This window comes from Miscanthus floridulus, chromosome 7, assembly GCF_019320115.1.
Source record: "Miscanthus floridulus cultivar M001 chromosome 7, ASM1932011v1, whole genome shotgun sequence".
In the NCBI taxonomy this organism is placed as follows: domain Eukaryota; kingdom Viridiplantae; phylum Streptophyta; class Magnoliopsida; order Poales; family Poaceae; genus Miscanthus; species Miscanthus floridulus.
In genome coordinates, this window is record NC_089586.1 from 95,282,256 (window position 1) to 95,298,978 (window position 16,723).

Sequence of the window (16,723 nt, forward strand, 5' to 3'; positions counted from 1 at the left end):
GGTCTCCTCCAACAAAAGCAACTGAGGTAAGAAACGCAGAATGACCCTTGCCTTGGGTCCTACTCTTCATCGCCCATAGCAGGGTAGAAGTAGTTCTTACAATAGCCATAGTACATCTCACCATCTGCAACAAATGGAAATAGCACCCTGAGTATGAGAAGGTACTCAGCTAGACTTACCCGTCTTAAACCAAAATAAGTCGACACCAAGGAGTATGCAAGGCTTTATGTAAGTGGGCTAGCTTGACTCATTTTGCGGAAAAGCATACTATAAGATAAGGATTCAGTTAAGTATTTAGTGGTAGATTATAGTTGAAACCTGATTATACTAAGTGAGTAGCTATACTAAATCATCCACTTGATTAGTTATAATCAATCAATAGTAACCATATCCGGTTTAGCCTTTTCAACATCATCATTATAACCATCATTGTTTTCCATACCACATTACTACGATGAAGTAACTCAGTCCAGTTGCTCACTATCCAGGAGCGATGGCGATTCGAATCGATTACTAACCAGCTGGTGATTTATCCCCCCCACAAACCACGCTTCCCCCATTAGGGTCGCTTTAGGTCACCCTTGGTACTATTCAGATGATGTCGCGGGATTGCCATGCACCCTCTACACCTAGGGTTGTTCCAGCGCTAGGTCGATCAAGTCATGCCTGCCCACTGTACTTTGGGGTTGTCAGCGCATTCTTGCCCACGGTCAACTGGCCCGAGGTGGTCTTGGCAGCATCTCAGTCACTGGTCCGAATAGAGCTACTAGGCTTCGTGGTCGGAAAGAGTTATCCAGCCAGCTAAATGTGAGGCATGCATTCAAAAAGACTGAGGGCCGACAATGGTACGGTCCTTAATTGACACAGATGGAAACTACCAGCACACAAGACCCATGCCTTGCTGCCCAACATTCTGCCCGGTCCCCACTTATCCAACCACATATGGTTATCTTCCATGATAGCAACATAGCAAAACATAACTATTTATTCACCTAAAGCGTAGGTGACAGGAAATCACCCACTTCTAACGGTCTAAGCATGGCTAAGCATATACATATTCTAATGCTAGACTTAACAGGGTAACAGGATATCTCATGGTAGTCAAGGAATATAGAATAGTAGATATGCATCAACGGTTTCAAGCAACTCCTATAACATAATGCATCAAACATAAAAGGACGCAAGTTAGATATTTGCAAACCATAGGGAGTAAAATGGTTCGGGGCTTGCCTTTCAGAAAGGATAAAGGTTGATGGTCCTGGCACTCTGGTAAATCACTGTCTTGCTCCCCGGCCTCAGGTTCTCCCTGAGATGGCACCTCCTACTACACGGCCTCCTCGGGAACTCCGTACTCCGCGGGTGTCAGTTCCTCCAACGATCCTGTATGAATGCATATGCATATGTAAGCGTGGATGCTTGCACATGATGAATCATGAATTTATGAATGAATATGAACTGATGGTGATCAATTTCACTTTATTTTACCGAGTAGGTGCAAATCTCCTCTCTAGTTATTTACTTCATACCACAAACAAAGCATGCATACTTACATACAAGTAGACCAATTAACTAACTACTTGCTGCATATGTGAACTACAAACTAAGCTCAATCAAACATACCAGCAGGTCACACACAATCCAAAGATATGCAAAAGTATCATGCATGTTCAAGACTAGTTCATTAAAGTCTTAATCATCATCTTTTAACAAAAGGACATAATAGAGCCACTACATTCTATTACTCAGAAAAATCTGGAAAATTTACAGTAACTTACTCAGGTCTACAGGAGCCTGCCATAAAAATTTCAGGTTAAATTGATAAGTATTTTAGCCTACACAAAAATGACAATCTGTCAGGCATAAATGCACATGAAAATACTTTGTACTATGAAAAGTGTCAAACAACAGATTTCATATTTTTCCCACTATCTACACATCATATTAATACTATAGAAAATATTTCACATGCACATGTTTCACATATTTTTGGCCCTACCAAATTTACAAGAAATCAGCATTAAATCCACTTAATTCACTTAGCCATATTCTTCCACAGTACATGCATGAAATATATTTTTCATAGAATCTACACATCAACACAAGACTAACAAAATTGGAATTACATTTTTCTGACTGTCCTATAATTACTTATGCATTTTCCAAGTTATCAAGCAATTGACAAATTAAATAAAGCCCCACAGAACAGTATCACAAAAATGACATTTCATATTTTTAAACTGTAGATCTATTCAAGACAAACACAACAAAATTTGCACAAATTTTGGACACCTATAACTCGAGTTATGATTTTTGGAAGCATTAAACCAATTTTCTAGAAATCATTTTTGAAATTCAAATGAACTCTAAACACTGGGTGCACCCGGTTCAGTGCACCCGCGGACACTGGTGGTCGGGACCTGCGGGTCATGCGGTCCCACGTGTCAGCCAGAGCCGAGCAGGGGCTGCCGTTGACCGACGAGTCCTCGTCGGCGAGGTCTCCAGTGGCACGACCACCACCTACATGACCTACTCGACGAGCCACACTAGCTGGGCTAGAAGACGGCGGCGCAGACGCAGGTGAGCGTGCTCGACGGCAGCCATGGCAGGACAATGGCGTGGCTCACCAATGGCTGGCCGTCTCCGGCCATGACAAGGCCAGGCGAGGGGCGCGCGAGCAACCCCGCACCAAGGCGACTCCGGTGGACGCGGAAGAGGAGGGAAAGGGAGGCAGAGCGGAGCTACCCACGGTGAGCGCAAGCGCTGGCGCGCTCCGATGAGCGATGGCGCGAGAGAACCAGCCGCTTGGCCCTTACCCAAGGATGATGGCGGCTGCGAGTTGGACGACAAGGTAGAGGAAGGCGAGGCAGAGCAACGTGCGTGCGCGCGGGAGGTGAGGTGGAGCACCGACGACGGATTTCACCGGCGGAGCAACGGTAGCATGCTCCTGTAGCTGCGGCTGCGCTGCGGGTGCGAGCAAGGAAGGAGAAGTGGAGGGGGACAGAATGGAGTGGAGCAGGGCACGACGTGCGGACCGGCCATAATGGCCAAGCGTGGCCGGTTGGGACGGCCATCGCCCCTCGCCGCCGGTGGCCGGCCGCCACGCGGCGAGCGACGGTCGGGGCAAGGCGGGCACGAGCGCATGTGTAGGCGCTCGGGCGTGGATGTGGGCCAGGCCAACTTTGCTGCTGGGTCGAAGCTGAGGGGAATGCGCCTTTCTTTTTTTTTAATTTCTATTTTCAAAAATCCCAAAATAGCACTAAAGTCCCATTTTAAAGCATTTTAGAAGCATTTTCAAGATTTGGTCCTAAAATCAAAGTTGTAGATTTTGAAGAGAAGAACATTTCTTATTAAGGAGTCACAGTCAAATTTTGCCTAGTTTTTGAATTACAAATTTCCAAAGAATATTTCTATGAAAATGACTTAGGGAGATTTTAGAACTTTTCTAAAACAACCTTCATTTTGACTTTGGAGCAAATTTTGAGCATGTTGAAGGCATTTTCATGAGTTGACCCAAAGATAACTTTTGTTCCTTATAAAATTATCTACACGTTTCCTTAAGGACCCACTAGCAGAAAGCATTATAGCAACACTTTTATGCTAGGTCAAACAAAACTACTCTAGGGCCTACCTAGGTCAACTATGACTTAATGACTTGATTAAGCAAAGTACTTAACATAAACATGACCTCATTTTGCACCCTAAACATTTCTAAGTTTGTTTGGTAACCAAACAAAGACACACATGGAATGACAATCATGAGCATGGCATAGGCACACATTGAAACATATCATCACAAGGTTTGTTGCAAAGCAATGTTTTCCTTATTATTTGATGTGATGTTCATGTATGCATAAATGATGCTTATGCTCCTGAAATGCAAGTGCAAATGCATGCTTAACACTAGGGGTGTTACATGTACTAGGTACATACTCTTGCAACAATGTGTGTCACAAAAAGTGTTCTTGCAATGCATAGATGTGTGCTCTAGGAAAATTTTGTGAAAAGTTGACACACTAGTGTATAGAAATGTGACACCCTAGTGTATAGAAATTAGTTCACTCAATGTATAGAATATATATTCCCACGTGACCAAACCTAAAACGGTCTTGGAATTCATTGCACATCATATCAAAAGAAAAAGAAGCATATAAAACCACTAATGACAACTGAACAACAGTTTTCACCCAAGTGATGATTTGGTGAATAGGCATGTCCTTAAATTTGCATCATCAGAGGTGAAATCCACTAGATATAAGTTGTTGTATCTAAATCCCTTTGAATATGACTTGATCATCATCCTTCTTTGATACAACCACTTCTTTCTCGGTGAATACATTGAAAGCCAAGATCACATAATTTTCCAACGGATAGCAAGTTGAAGCACAATGAAGCAACTAGAAGTACATTTGAAATTGAGTGGTCATTTGATATTGCAACTTTGCCCAACCCTTGCACTTTTCCTTTTGAATTGTCATCGAATGTAATCCTTTCTTGATCATCCACATCTTCATCTAGTGAGGTGAACATATGAGGGTCACCGGTCATATGTTGAGTGCAACCACTATCAATAACCCAATGACTTCCACCAGTCTTGTAGTTCACCTACATACACAAGAGATCAAGCTTGATGTTTAGGCACCCACACTTGACGGGGGCCAACAATTCTCTCAACTAGTGACTTTGCTACCCATATTTGCCTAGGCCTATTCTTGTTGGGTGGACCTAGAAACACAACATGGGGTCTTCCTTTTGTGTCCTTTCTAACCATATAATGAGCATTGAAGGCAAAAGGTCTAGCATGCTTGGGCAATGGTTGTGGTGGTAGAGTCTTGCACTCATGAGCAAAGTGACCTTCTTGTCCACACTCAATACATCTCTTTGGCTTTGGCTTTGACTTGTGTTGATGTTGAGCTTGATATTGAGCCTTGGCCTTCTTCATTTGATTTGCCTTGTAGCCAATACCACTCTTATCATTCTTCATCACGGTGTTCATGAGTAGCTCACTTTGGAGATTGTGACCTCTTGTGAACTTCTCAAACCCGGTGGCAAGGTGAGTCTTCTCAATCTTGAGCTTCTTGTTTTCTTCTTGAAGCTTCTCAATGTCAATAGCCATGTTGTAGTCACCATCTTGTGTCTCTATGACAATTGAGTTGGTGGTTGATAGCTTTTCAAGATCTTTCTTTAGCTTCTCATTCTCATTCTTGATCTTGACATAGTCATCATAGTGTTCGGCCACAACCACTTGCTTGCCTTTGCCACTAGATCCTTGCTCAACATACTCATCAATCAAATCATCATATGATGTAGCTATATCAATCTTAGCAACAAGGTTAGTAGCATCATGCGGCTCATTGTATAGATATTCATCTGCAATAACAAGATTGTCATGATTGACTTTGAGAGTAGTATAATCATCTTTTAGCAAGTCATATGTAGTGTTAAGCTCTTTGTGTATCTCCTCAAGTTTATCATGGTTTTGTTTAAGCTCTTTTATGTTGGCTTTGAGCTCTTTGAGGGAGGATGACACAACCTTATTTTCATCTCTAAGCTCATCACTAGCTTTTTGAGCCATTTCATACTTAGCTAAGAGAGATTCTTTTTCGAGCTCAAGTTTGTCATTTTTGGCTCTTGTTTTTCTTATGATTTTAGTGTAGCTATTTAACAATTCAACTAGTTCATCATAAGAGGGAGCTACAAATTCATTGTCACTATCACTATCACTACTATCATCATCACTTTGTACCTTCCGGTCACCCTTGGCCATGAGTCATAGGTGTGTAGAGGATGATGGTGGTGTGGAGGTGGAGGTAATGAACTCCCAATAACAAGAGCGGCCACTCTTTCTTTTTCATCATCAATATCTTCTCCGGATGAGCCACTTGATGATTCAATATCCGTGAGCCCATCACCAACAATGTAGGCCTTGCCATTTTTCTTCTTGTGATATTGCTTCTTCTTTCCATCTTTCTTCTTGTATGGCTTTTCTCTCTTCTTCTCATCATCACTTGAGTCATCTTTGTTGTCCTTGTACTTCTTCTTGAATTTATCTTTTTTGGGCTTAGGACATTGATGAGCTAGATGACCAAGTTCACCACAATTGTAGCAATCCATTTCCGAGATAGGCTTCCTCTTGCTACTAGTGAATAATTTCTTCTTCTTTGAATCAAACTTGACACCATTCTTGTTTAGCTTCTTTAGCATCTTGGTGGTCCTTCTCACCATGAGAGCAATGTTGGTGTCATCTACCTCTTCACTTGAGCTATCAAAGGAAGCTTCAACTTTTGCTTTGCCTTTCCTCTCTTGACTAGCCTTGAAATCCAATTCCTTCTACTTGTTTGAAGAGAGAGAGCCATCTTGTGGTGTAATATGCATGTACATCTCATGAGCATTAATCTTTCCTAATATTTGAGTTGGTGTAGCATTGGAAAGATCTCCTTGATGAAGTACGGTGACAATGTGCCCATATTTGTCAATGGGAAGAACACACAAGATCTTTCTCACCGCATCGGATGGTTGCAATTGTGTGAGTCAAAGCCCATTAACTTCCTCTACAATGATATTTAAGCGAGAGTACATTTCATTAGCACTTTCATTAGGAAGCATTTCAAATGAATTTAGATTTCTCATAACAAGATGATAGCGTTCCTCATGCTCACTCTTGGTTCCCTCATGGAGCGCACAAATGTTCGACCATAGTGCATGGCCGTCCTTGTGGTTCCAGACACAGTTAAACATGTCCTTGCAAAGACCTCTAAAGAGGGTGTTTTTTGCCTTTGCATTCCACTTCTCATAGTGAATCTCATCACCAACAAGGTTTGTAGGATCCTTAGGTTTTGGGAATCCTTGTGCGGCGGCTCTAAGCACTCCAACATTTAAAGCCTCTAGATATGCCTCCATATTAATTTTCCAATAAGGAAAATCATCTCCTTCAAAGAATGGAGGGGGGCCATCTCCATGGGACATCTTGCTCTAGGCGGTTAAGCCTAATTCTAAGAGCACTCGGCTCTGATACCAATTAAAAGGATCAAGATGCCCAAGAGGGGGGATGAATTGGACTTCTCTAAAAATTCTTGCAATAATTAAGTCCTAAGCAAAGTCCCCTTCACCCCTAGTGCCTAAAAGTATGTACTATTGTTCTACGACACAAAAGAGTTTAGCAACCTAGTTCCAATCCTATACTAGCAAGTCAATTCTATGAATGTAAATGACAAGAAATGAATTGCTCTAAGTAAATGCACAAAGTAAAGAAAGGAAAGGAACACGGCGACGTTTTGTCGAGGTATCAAAGAGTCGGCACTCCCCACTAGTCCTCGTTGGAGCACCCACGCAAGCGTGTGGCTCCCCCTTGATCCGTGCAAGGATCAAGTGCTCTCTATGATCTAATTCTTTGCCACTTCGGCTCAGTGAATCGCCCACAACCGCTCACAAGTTGAGTCGGGTCATCCACAAGCTCCATCGGATGATCACCACACTCCAAATCACCACCAAATCGTCTAGGTGATGCCAATCACCAGGAGTAACAAGCACGAACTCTCACTTGACCCAACCAAGCCTAATGAGATGAGTGGATGCACACTTGCTACTCTCAAAGCTCTAATGAGGTCCTTAATCTTGAGATTATCAAATCACAACTTCCTCACTAGGCACTTGCTCTCCCTTGGACTCAAAGGTGTTCTTTAGCTGATCAAATGAGCAAGACGAGTATGTTGGAGGAGTAGGAGAAGTATAAATACCCCCCACAACCGAACATACCCATTGAGGTTCAAAACAGCCTATTAAGTGATGATCAGACGCGTCCGGTCAGTAGCCAATGGCTACATGACGTCAACTCAACAACTCTAACCGAACTCTGACACATGTTCGATCAACACTGACCGGACGCATCCGGTCAATGATTTCACTCTCTAGAACCTCTCTGTGTAATGACTGGACTCTGGCCTACGTTCGGTCAGTACTGACCGAACACGTCCAGTCGCGAAAACACTCTCTAGAACCTTACTATGTAACGACCGGACTCTGCCCTCGGGTTTTTGGTATAGGCTAAAATACTTAACCAATTGAAGGTGAAAATTTTATGATAGACTCCAGTAGATCTAAGGAGGTTACTGTAATTTTCTCAGATTTTATGAGTTCAGAAAATATATATTGCTGTTATAGCCTTGTTTAAATTGTTGTTTAATGAAGATTTCATTAAGGCATGTTTAGTAAATTGTGTTGCTTTGGTGTATACTTGATGCACTAAATACCCTATTGGTATGATTAACATATTAGTGATGTGAGATATGTATGCATGTCTTGTTTGTTATCTGCTTTATTTTACCAGAGAGGAGATTTGCACCTACTCGGTAAAATAGAAATGAAATTGTTCATCTACATGCAAGCATTCATGCTCATCATACCTCATTCCATCCCATGCACATTTTCTCATAGTCACATATACATACGCATCATATAGGATCGCAGGAGGAGCTTCTAGTAGCAGTGCCCAAGGAGCAGGTCGAGGTCGACCCATAGGAGATCCAAGCACAGGAGATGCCCGAGGCCTAGTAGCCAGGAGAGGAACTTCCTGAGTGCGTGGACAACTAGCCTAGCTCGTTCGAAAGAGGCAAGCCCTAGAGCATCCTAAGTCTCCTACTTTATAAAGCAATTACTTTATATAAGTTATATGTATATTGTTGCATTAAGTTATAGGAGTTGAGTGAAATCGTTGATGCATATATTATATCCTTGTCTATCTTAATATATCTTACCCTACTTGGTCTAGGACCGAGTTAAATGCTTAGCCCTGCTTAGACCGGTAGCAGTCGGTGATTTCTGATCATCGGCAATTATACTTGGTTACCTAGATACTTGGCTATGGATACTATAATGGAAATAACCAAGTGTTGAGGGATAAATGGAGATCAGGCGGAATGTATAGTGGGCAACTAGACAGGGTTCTAGGGTGCTCATAGTTTTAGACTGTGTCTATTAAGGACCGATCATTACTCGTCCCTCTTGTCATGTTGAACGCATGCCTCACATTTAGCTGGCCAGATAAGTCGTTCCGACCGCGAAGCTAGTGGCACTATTTGGGCTGGGATCGACCTAATGGGCGCATGTATTGGAGCTAGATGGGGGATGACAGGGGCGCAAAGAGTGAGCCCAAGGGTAGTTGCATCCTGATTCCTAGCAGTCAGACGATCCCTAGGTATTGCGGTCCCTGTTTGTCCTGCGACTTTACCAGAATAGTGTCATTGGTGATCTAAGCGACCCTAACGGGGGAAGCATGGTTTGTGTGGGGAATAAATCGCCAGCTGGTTAGTAATCGATTCGAATCGCCATTGCTCCTGGATAGTGAGCACTTGACTCAAGCTACGGCATCATAGTAATGATGATGGAACATGGATGGTTATGTGGATTACGTTGGAAATGCTAAACCTGAGGTGGTAACTTGGATGTTAATGGTTAATCAAGTGATTGCACTAGCATAGGTGCTTACCTAGATTAACAGGTTATAACAAAGATGATGCAAAAAGTACTTAAAATGGTTTATTCATGCTAACTTATGCTTTTCGCAAATGAGTCAAGCTAGCTACTAAAAGAAAGCCTTGCATACTCCTTGGTGTCACTTTATTTCTGTTTAAGTCGGGTAAGTCTGGCTGAGTACATTCTTGTACTCAGGGCTTTGTTCCCATTATTGTTGCAGATGGTCAGATGTACTATGGTTACTGCATCCACTGTCTCTACCCAGCGATGGGCGACAACTAGGACCAAGGGCATGGTCAATCCTTACGTCTTATCTACTGCTTTTGTGGGACTTGATCATGTGATGGCATTGTATCTGAACTAAGTGTGCGTGTGTGGTATGAAAACTATTTGCTTCCGCTACTTATGATGAACTTGGTTTGTAATAACTCTATGTTCTAAACTCCGATGTATTCAAAATGATGTTGCAAACTTATGTAACACTTGAATGGTGGCTGCTAAACTTGTACGATCTTGGCTTGTATATTGGTTGGTTTGAAATCCTTCGTGATTTCACGGACTACCGGGTTTGTATGGACTTAAGTATGTTAATTTATCTGCGTCGACAGGTGATTTTCTTACTTAAGAATATATGAATTGGTCGGTTCTGCCATAGCCACCACATCCAAACGCCATCATTGATAGGTGCAAAGCAATGTGGAAAAACTTTAAAAGCTTCAACCGAGACACCGTAGTCTCCGTCGTGACTCACGCCCTGGTAGTGGTCTGGTCCCACTACCCGGCGATCAACCTTCAAGCGTTAGGGGCCAGATTTGCCAGAGAGACGAGCATGATGAAGGAGGAGCAACAAAAAGATGAGGTGGAGGACATGGTGAAGAGGCTGGTTGACGACGTTGATCTGTTCGGCGAGATAGACAGCGATGGCCAGGCCCCATAGCCTTAGCAAGGAGAAACCTGTATGTAATAACTTGACAAAGGAGTTAAATGCACCGAGGTCTGAATGAACATTTGTATTATTGTATAAATGTTGCAAGTAGACATCATATGCATGCTTAGGTGACTTGCTATCGTGTGTGGTTAAAAATGAAGTGTTGTTAAACCGAACGCAGTTATACATGGTATAAGTAGTGTCCAAGTAGTTAGTTCAGTTCCGAGCACTTGGCCTTGGCTAGCCTGTATTCTGTAACGTTGAGCGCTGGAGCCCATGCACGTGTTGGAGGAATAGATGTGACCGAGGAACCACTGCCAACCACCCATAACTTAGAGTGCTGGAGCTCATGGCACATGTGGGGAGAGATCGGGGATAGGGTTTTCTCCAAGGGACACAAAGTAGAACGTTTGCTGCTCGGTGGTTGGTGAAATATCTTAGAGATATTTTAGTATGGAGAAGCTAGGTGAAACGTTTATGGAGATCACGCATAGTTGTTGGAGTTCATGGAGGAGTAGCTTGGAGCTAGTAATCGTAAATGGAGATTAAACCAAAGTGGACAAATAGTGGAGACAAATTATGGAGACAAACACTTTTATGCATTATGGAGTATAGAGTACATATCTGGAGCGTTTCAAGGATAGAAATGTATAAGGTGCTCGATGTGCCATGAATTGGGGATATCGACTCCCTCCATGCACATAGCCGGTAAGACCCTGGTCGGGTAACCTCCTTGACCATGTAAGGTCCCTCCCAAGGGGAGGAGAGCTTGTGCATTCCATCGACCTTTTACTTTCGGTGGAGAACAAGGTTGCCGACCGCAAATGAACGACCTTTGATATTGCGATTGTAGTATCTACGCAGGCCCTCTAGGTATTTGGTCGTGCAGATGCAAGTGATCAGGCGTTCCTCCTCAGCTTTGTTGACATCCTCTGTCCGAGCATCTATGGCTTGCTCTTCATTATAGTACTTGACCCTAGGTGCTCGGAAGGCAATGTTCGCAGGAAGTACAACTTCTAAACCGTAGACCAAAAAATATGGAGATAGGCTGGTGTTGTGACTAGCCTAAGTGCGCAGCCCCTAGATCACAGCTAGAAGTTCTTTGATCCATCTGCCCAGATGCTTTTCCTCTTTCTAGTATAGTCTCTTTTTGAGGGCATCGAGGATCATGCCGGTTGCCCATTCCACCTAGCCATTGGCTCTAGGATGGGCGACAGAGACATACTTGACAAAGATGCATCGGTCTTCGCAGAAATCCCAAAAGTGGTGACCGGTGAATGTAGATCCAAGGTCGGTGATGATGGTGTTCGGTAGGCCAAATCTATGGATGATATCCTCGAAGAGCTCAACTACCTTATTTGCGGTAGCCGAAACAAGTGGTTTGTACTCAATCCATTTGGAGAACTTGTTGATGGCAACATAGACATACTGAAAACCACCTGGCGCGAGCTTGAAAGGTCTAATCATGTCCAGTCCCCAGCATGTGAAAGGCCAAGAAGCTAGGATGGTCTGAAGTTCCTACGCCGGCACATGTATTTGTTTGGCAAAAAACTAACATCCTTCACAATGTCGGACGAGGTCTTCAGCATCAGAGATGGCCATGGGCTAGTAAAAACCAGCTCAGAAAGCTTTGCCGACCAGGCTTCTAGAGGCCGCGTGATTGCCACAAGAGCCAGAGTGAATTTCAAGAAGTAATTTCACTCCCTATGCTTGGGTGAAGCATTTATGCAGTATCCCTTCCTTGGCACTAATCCTCATCAATTTCCCATCGGCCAGCACATAGTGCTTACTGCAATAGATGAGTCATTCAGTTTTTCATCTTGTTGGTGGGTACGTCGGTGCTGGTAAGGTACTTGATGAACTATTCCCTCCAATCTTCAATCGGTGAAGGTACTATAAGTACCAGCTGCTCGGCGGGGGGAACTTCTTGAGTTTCCTTTTCTTCTTTGATTGACGGTGTAAAGAGGTCTTGAACGAAGACCCTAGGTGGAACCACAACACGAGAGGAGTCTATCTTAGATAGGTGGTCAGCGAGCTGATTGTGATCTCATACCACGTGGTGGTACTCGAAGCCATAGAATTTTCCTTTGAGTTTCCTGATCTCGGCGCAGTATGCATCTATCTTGTCACTGGAATAGGACTAATCTTTGTTGACTTGGTTGATGACCAGCGCGGAATCTCCGTATACCATGAGACATTTGACGCCAAGCTCAATAGCTATTCAAAGTCCGTGTAGACATGCTTCATAGTTCGCGGCATTGTTGGACGCTAGAAAATGAATTCGGAGGACGTATCAGAGCTTGTCCTTAGTCAGAGTAAGGAACAGAATGCCGGCACTAGCATCATTGATGCTCAGGGCGCCATCAAAAAACATCACCCAGTGCTCGGGGCAAGCAGCGGGAATGGGCTCTTGAATCTCGGTCCACTCAGCGACGAAATCAGCTCATGCCTGCGACTTAATAGTTTGCCTGCCCCTGAATTCTATGGAATAGGTGTCGAGCTCCACTACCCACTTGATGATGCAGACATTGGCCTCTTTTTTATAGAGAATGTCCCCTAGAGGGAACTCGGTGACCACGATGATCTTGTAGTACTCGAAGTAATGGCGGAGCTTGCGCGACGTGACCAGGATGGCGTATAATAGCTTCTAGACCTGAGGGTAACGAGTTTTGGACTCGTTAAGAACTTCGCTGATGAAGTAGACTAGGAGTTGCACCTTGTAGGCGTGTCTGGCTTCCTCACGTTCGACGATGATAGCAGAGCTAATGACGCGAGAGGTAGTGGCGATGTAGATCAGCAAGGTTTCATCGGCTTGAGGCGCTGTCATGATCGAAGGCTTCATCAGGAATGACTTGAGCTGCTCGAAGGCCGTGTTGGCCTCCTCCGACTAGGAGAAATGCTCGGAGGCCTTAAGTAGTTTGAAGAACGGGAGTCCCTTTTCGCCGAGGCATGATATAAAACGGTTCAGAGCAGCCATGCACCCTGTGAGCTTCTGGATATACTTTATGCTGGTTGGCCATTTCATGTTGGTGATGGTGGAGACCTTGTTAGGGTTGGATTCAACGCCACGAGCGCTGACGATGTAGCCTAGGAGAATGCCGTATGGAACTCCAAAGATGCACTTTGAAGGGTTCAACTTCCATCGGTATTTTTTAGGTTAGCGAATGTTTCTTCGAGGTCGGCGATGAGATTGTCGGCAGTTTTGGACTTGACGACTACGTCATCGATGTAAGCCTCGATGTTGTGGCCTATCTATTGGTCGAGGCATGTCTATATGGCTCTCTGGTAAGTTGCCCCAGCGTTTTTGAGTCCGAAGGACATGGGGGTATAGCAATATGCATCGAAAGGCGTGATGAACGACGTCTTGATCTAGTCATCCTCTTTGAGGGATATTTGGTGATAGCCAGAGTAACAGTCGAGAAAGGAGAGGAGCTCGTAGTCGGTGGTGGAGTCTACAACCTCATCTATCCAAGGCAGACCGAAAGGATCTTTAGGGCAGTGTTTGTTGAGATTAGTGTAATCAACGCACATTCTCCATTCTTTATTATTCTTTTGAACGAGATCAGGGTTTGCTAACCACTCAGGATGATACACTTCTTTGATAAATCTAGCTGCTAGGAACCATTTTATTTCTACCCTAATAACCTCCTTCTTGTCTAGCGTGAATCAGCGGAGCTTCTGCATGATCAGCTTGGCATTCGGCGAAACATTCAAGGAGTGCTCGATCTTCTCCCGTGGTACCCCTGGCATGTCTATCAGTTTCCAAGCAAACATGTCAGTGTGGGCACGTAGGAAGGAGATGAGCACGCTTTCCTATTTGGGGTCGAGGTGAGCCCCAATCTTGGCGATCTTGGTGGGGTCATCGAGGCTGAGGTCGATGTCCTTCATTTCCTTGGATTTGGTGGAGGCACGGGGAGGCTCCGGCACTAGGATCTCCTGGTCATCGGCGGGCACCATCTTGACATCGGTGACCTTGCTGGCTTGGATGGAGAGGTCAGTGGCTTCGGTGAGAGAGAGACTCATTATCTCATAGGCGTAGGCAAAGGAGAGGTTGGCCCGCAAGGCCAGGACTTCGGTAGGCACAGGCATCTTCAACACTAGATAGGCGTAGTGCGGTATGGCCATGAACTGGGCCAGAGCTAGCCGACCAAGTATGGCATGGTAGGCGGTGTTGAAGTCGGCGACGTAGAAGTTGATGTGCTCGACACAGAAATTGCTCGCCGTGCCGAATTATAATGGGAGGGTGATCTCTCCAAGAGGTTGGGACGCCCTGCCAGGTACCACCCCTAGAAGGAGGAGTTAGAGGGAGTGAGGTCTTTTATTCTGAGGCCCAACTCCTTTAGGGCTCCGGTGAAGAGCAAGTTCAAGGCACTTCTACCATCAACGAGTACCTTTCTGAAGAGTACCTTCTCGATGGTTGCATCGAGGACGAGGGGGAATCACCCTATGTAAGGGATGTCCACCCACTAGTCAGCCCTTCTGAAAGTGATTGGGACCTCAGACCAGGGGTGGTATCTAGGGTCAGCGATGGTGTCGCTTGTGTTGACGGCGAGCACCCAGCGAGCGGTGAACTTGCAATCTCTTCTATTCTCAGAGGCGGCTAGGCCCCCGAAGATAGTAGCGACCACTTTGTCATGATTTTGGAAGGCATTGTTGTTGTCCCCAGGTGGTCGGTGACCTCTGGCACCATTGTCGTTGTCGTTGTCCTTTTTCTTAGTCTAGAATTCTTTGGCCAAGCCAAGGCAGTCCTTCATCTTGTGCTTGCTGTTCTTGTGGAGGGGGCATGGGCCTTCAAGGATCTTCTTGTATTGCTCATCATAGTTTTGCTTAGCATGGGGTTCATCAACAGTGGCCACGATGTTGTATGGTCAGCGATGTCGGTACTGGCCGGCTTTGGACCCTTCTGGTCAACCACGACCACTGTCCTAATGGTGGTCGCGATCATCGTAATGGCGGTCGCTGTGCCATCTTTCATCAGGGTGATCATTGTTGTGGCTAGCAGGGTGGTGAGTGCCCATATCCTCGTTGTGGTGGACTTTAACTTCTTCGGCGTCAACATACTGATCGACGGTGGTGATCATCTCACCAATCCCCTTCGGCGGCTTGCGATTGAATTTGGAGCGAAGGTCACGGTGATGGAGTCCTCAGACGAAAGCAGAGATGACTTCTACTTCCATGATGTTGGGAATAGAATTTCGCATCTCAAAAAAACGTCTGATGTAACTACGGAGGAGCTCGGATGAACTCTGATAAATGCGATTAAGATCATGCTTGGTGCCTAGCCGAGTGCACGTAACCATGTAGTTGTCGGTGAAAACTTTCTTCAGTTGTTCCCAGGCTTCGATGGAATCTAGGGCAAGGCTCGTGAGCCAGTTCATCACAGTCAATGTGAGCATGATGGGAAGATAGTTTGCCATGACGATGATATCTCCCCCGGTGGCGCGTACAGCGGTGGCGTAAGCTTGTAGCCACTATGTGGGTTCATCCGCCCCTTGTAGGGCTCGACCCTGGTGATTTTGAAACCATGGGGCCACTAGAGTGTTTGGAGTGCTCGGGTAAAAGCTCGAGGTCCCTCAGGATCATCACCGTTGGGGTTGATGGTGTTGCCAGCATTGAGTGGCTGTAGGGCCGCATCCGGGTTGCCAAATTCTCGCTCATACTCCGAACGCCGGTGTACTTCCTCTTCATGCTAGGAGAAACGGCGCCCATCGATATGGCGTCATGCATCTCAGAGGTTGTTGATGTGTGCTCAGATGTCTTGTTCAACTTCCTAGTTAGCTGTGGCATTGATGTGCTGAGGAGGGTTGTTGACAATGTTCCCCCTAGCTCTGCCCTAGAGGAATTGTCCACCATCGCGTTGTTGGTCGGCGAAGTGGCTTTGGCCATGGTGGTGATTGGATCTTGGCGCGGCAGATCGGTGATTTGAGTTTGTCAAGCAGGAGGGTCCTTGATCTTGGCGAATCTCGTTGACCTGGTAGTGCGCAGCTTTGAGCATCGCAGCAACCTTAGTGACCGCTAGCATTTGCTCGAGTCGAGCAAGCTCATTGGCAGCCATGGCCAAGTTGGTGCTTGGGGTCTTGTAGACTCCGTGGCCATCGACGTGGATGAATTCGTCGTCGAGGTTGTGGCAGAGAGGGCGAGGTCGACCTTGCGAGTCGAGCAGTTCCCCATTGTGAGCGGCTTCGATGAGCACAATAGCGGACTAATTCGCTCATCGTTGCGCACGGTTGATGTTTCTATTGACGCGTGCTGCGTGGTCCTCATCGTTCTCTCCATCCCATGAAGGGCTGTCGACGCTGACGTTGAAGATCACGCCTCCACGAAAGG

The 16,723-nt window shown here is 45.2% G+C and overlaps 2 protein-coding genes across 2 annotated transcripts; both read right to left on the minus strand.

The window, feature by feature from the left end:
• Nucleotides 1–59: 59 nt before the first annotated feature.
• On the minus strand, nt 60–6,222 carry LOC136465885 (uncharacterized). Its single transcript, XM_066464449.1, has 3 exons — nt 5,744–6,222; nt 4,873–5,654; nt 60–124 (listed from the first exon to the last, which is right to left on the minus strand). The coding sequence occupies exons 1-3, from the start codon at nt 6,220–6,222 to the stop codon at nt 60–62; spliced, it is 1,326 nt and encodes a 441-aa protein (XP_066320546.1).
• Nucleotides 6,223–14,209: 7,987 nt separating this feature from the next.
• LOC136465886 (uncharacterized) lies at nt 14,210–14,521 on the minus strand. The gene has a single exon (XM_066464450.1). It carries the CDS (start codon nt 14,519–14,521, stop codon nt 14,210–14,212), a length of 312 nt encoding a protein of 103 aa, XP_066320547.1.
• Nucleotides 14,522–16,723: the final 2,202 nt, after the last annotated feature.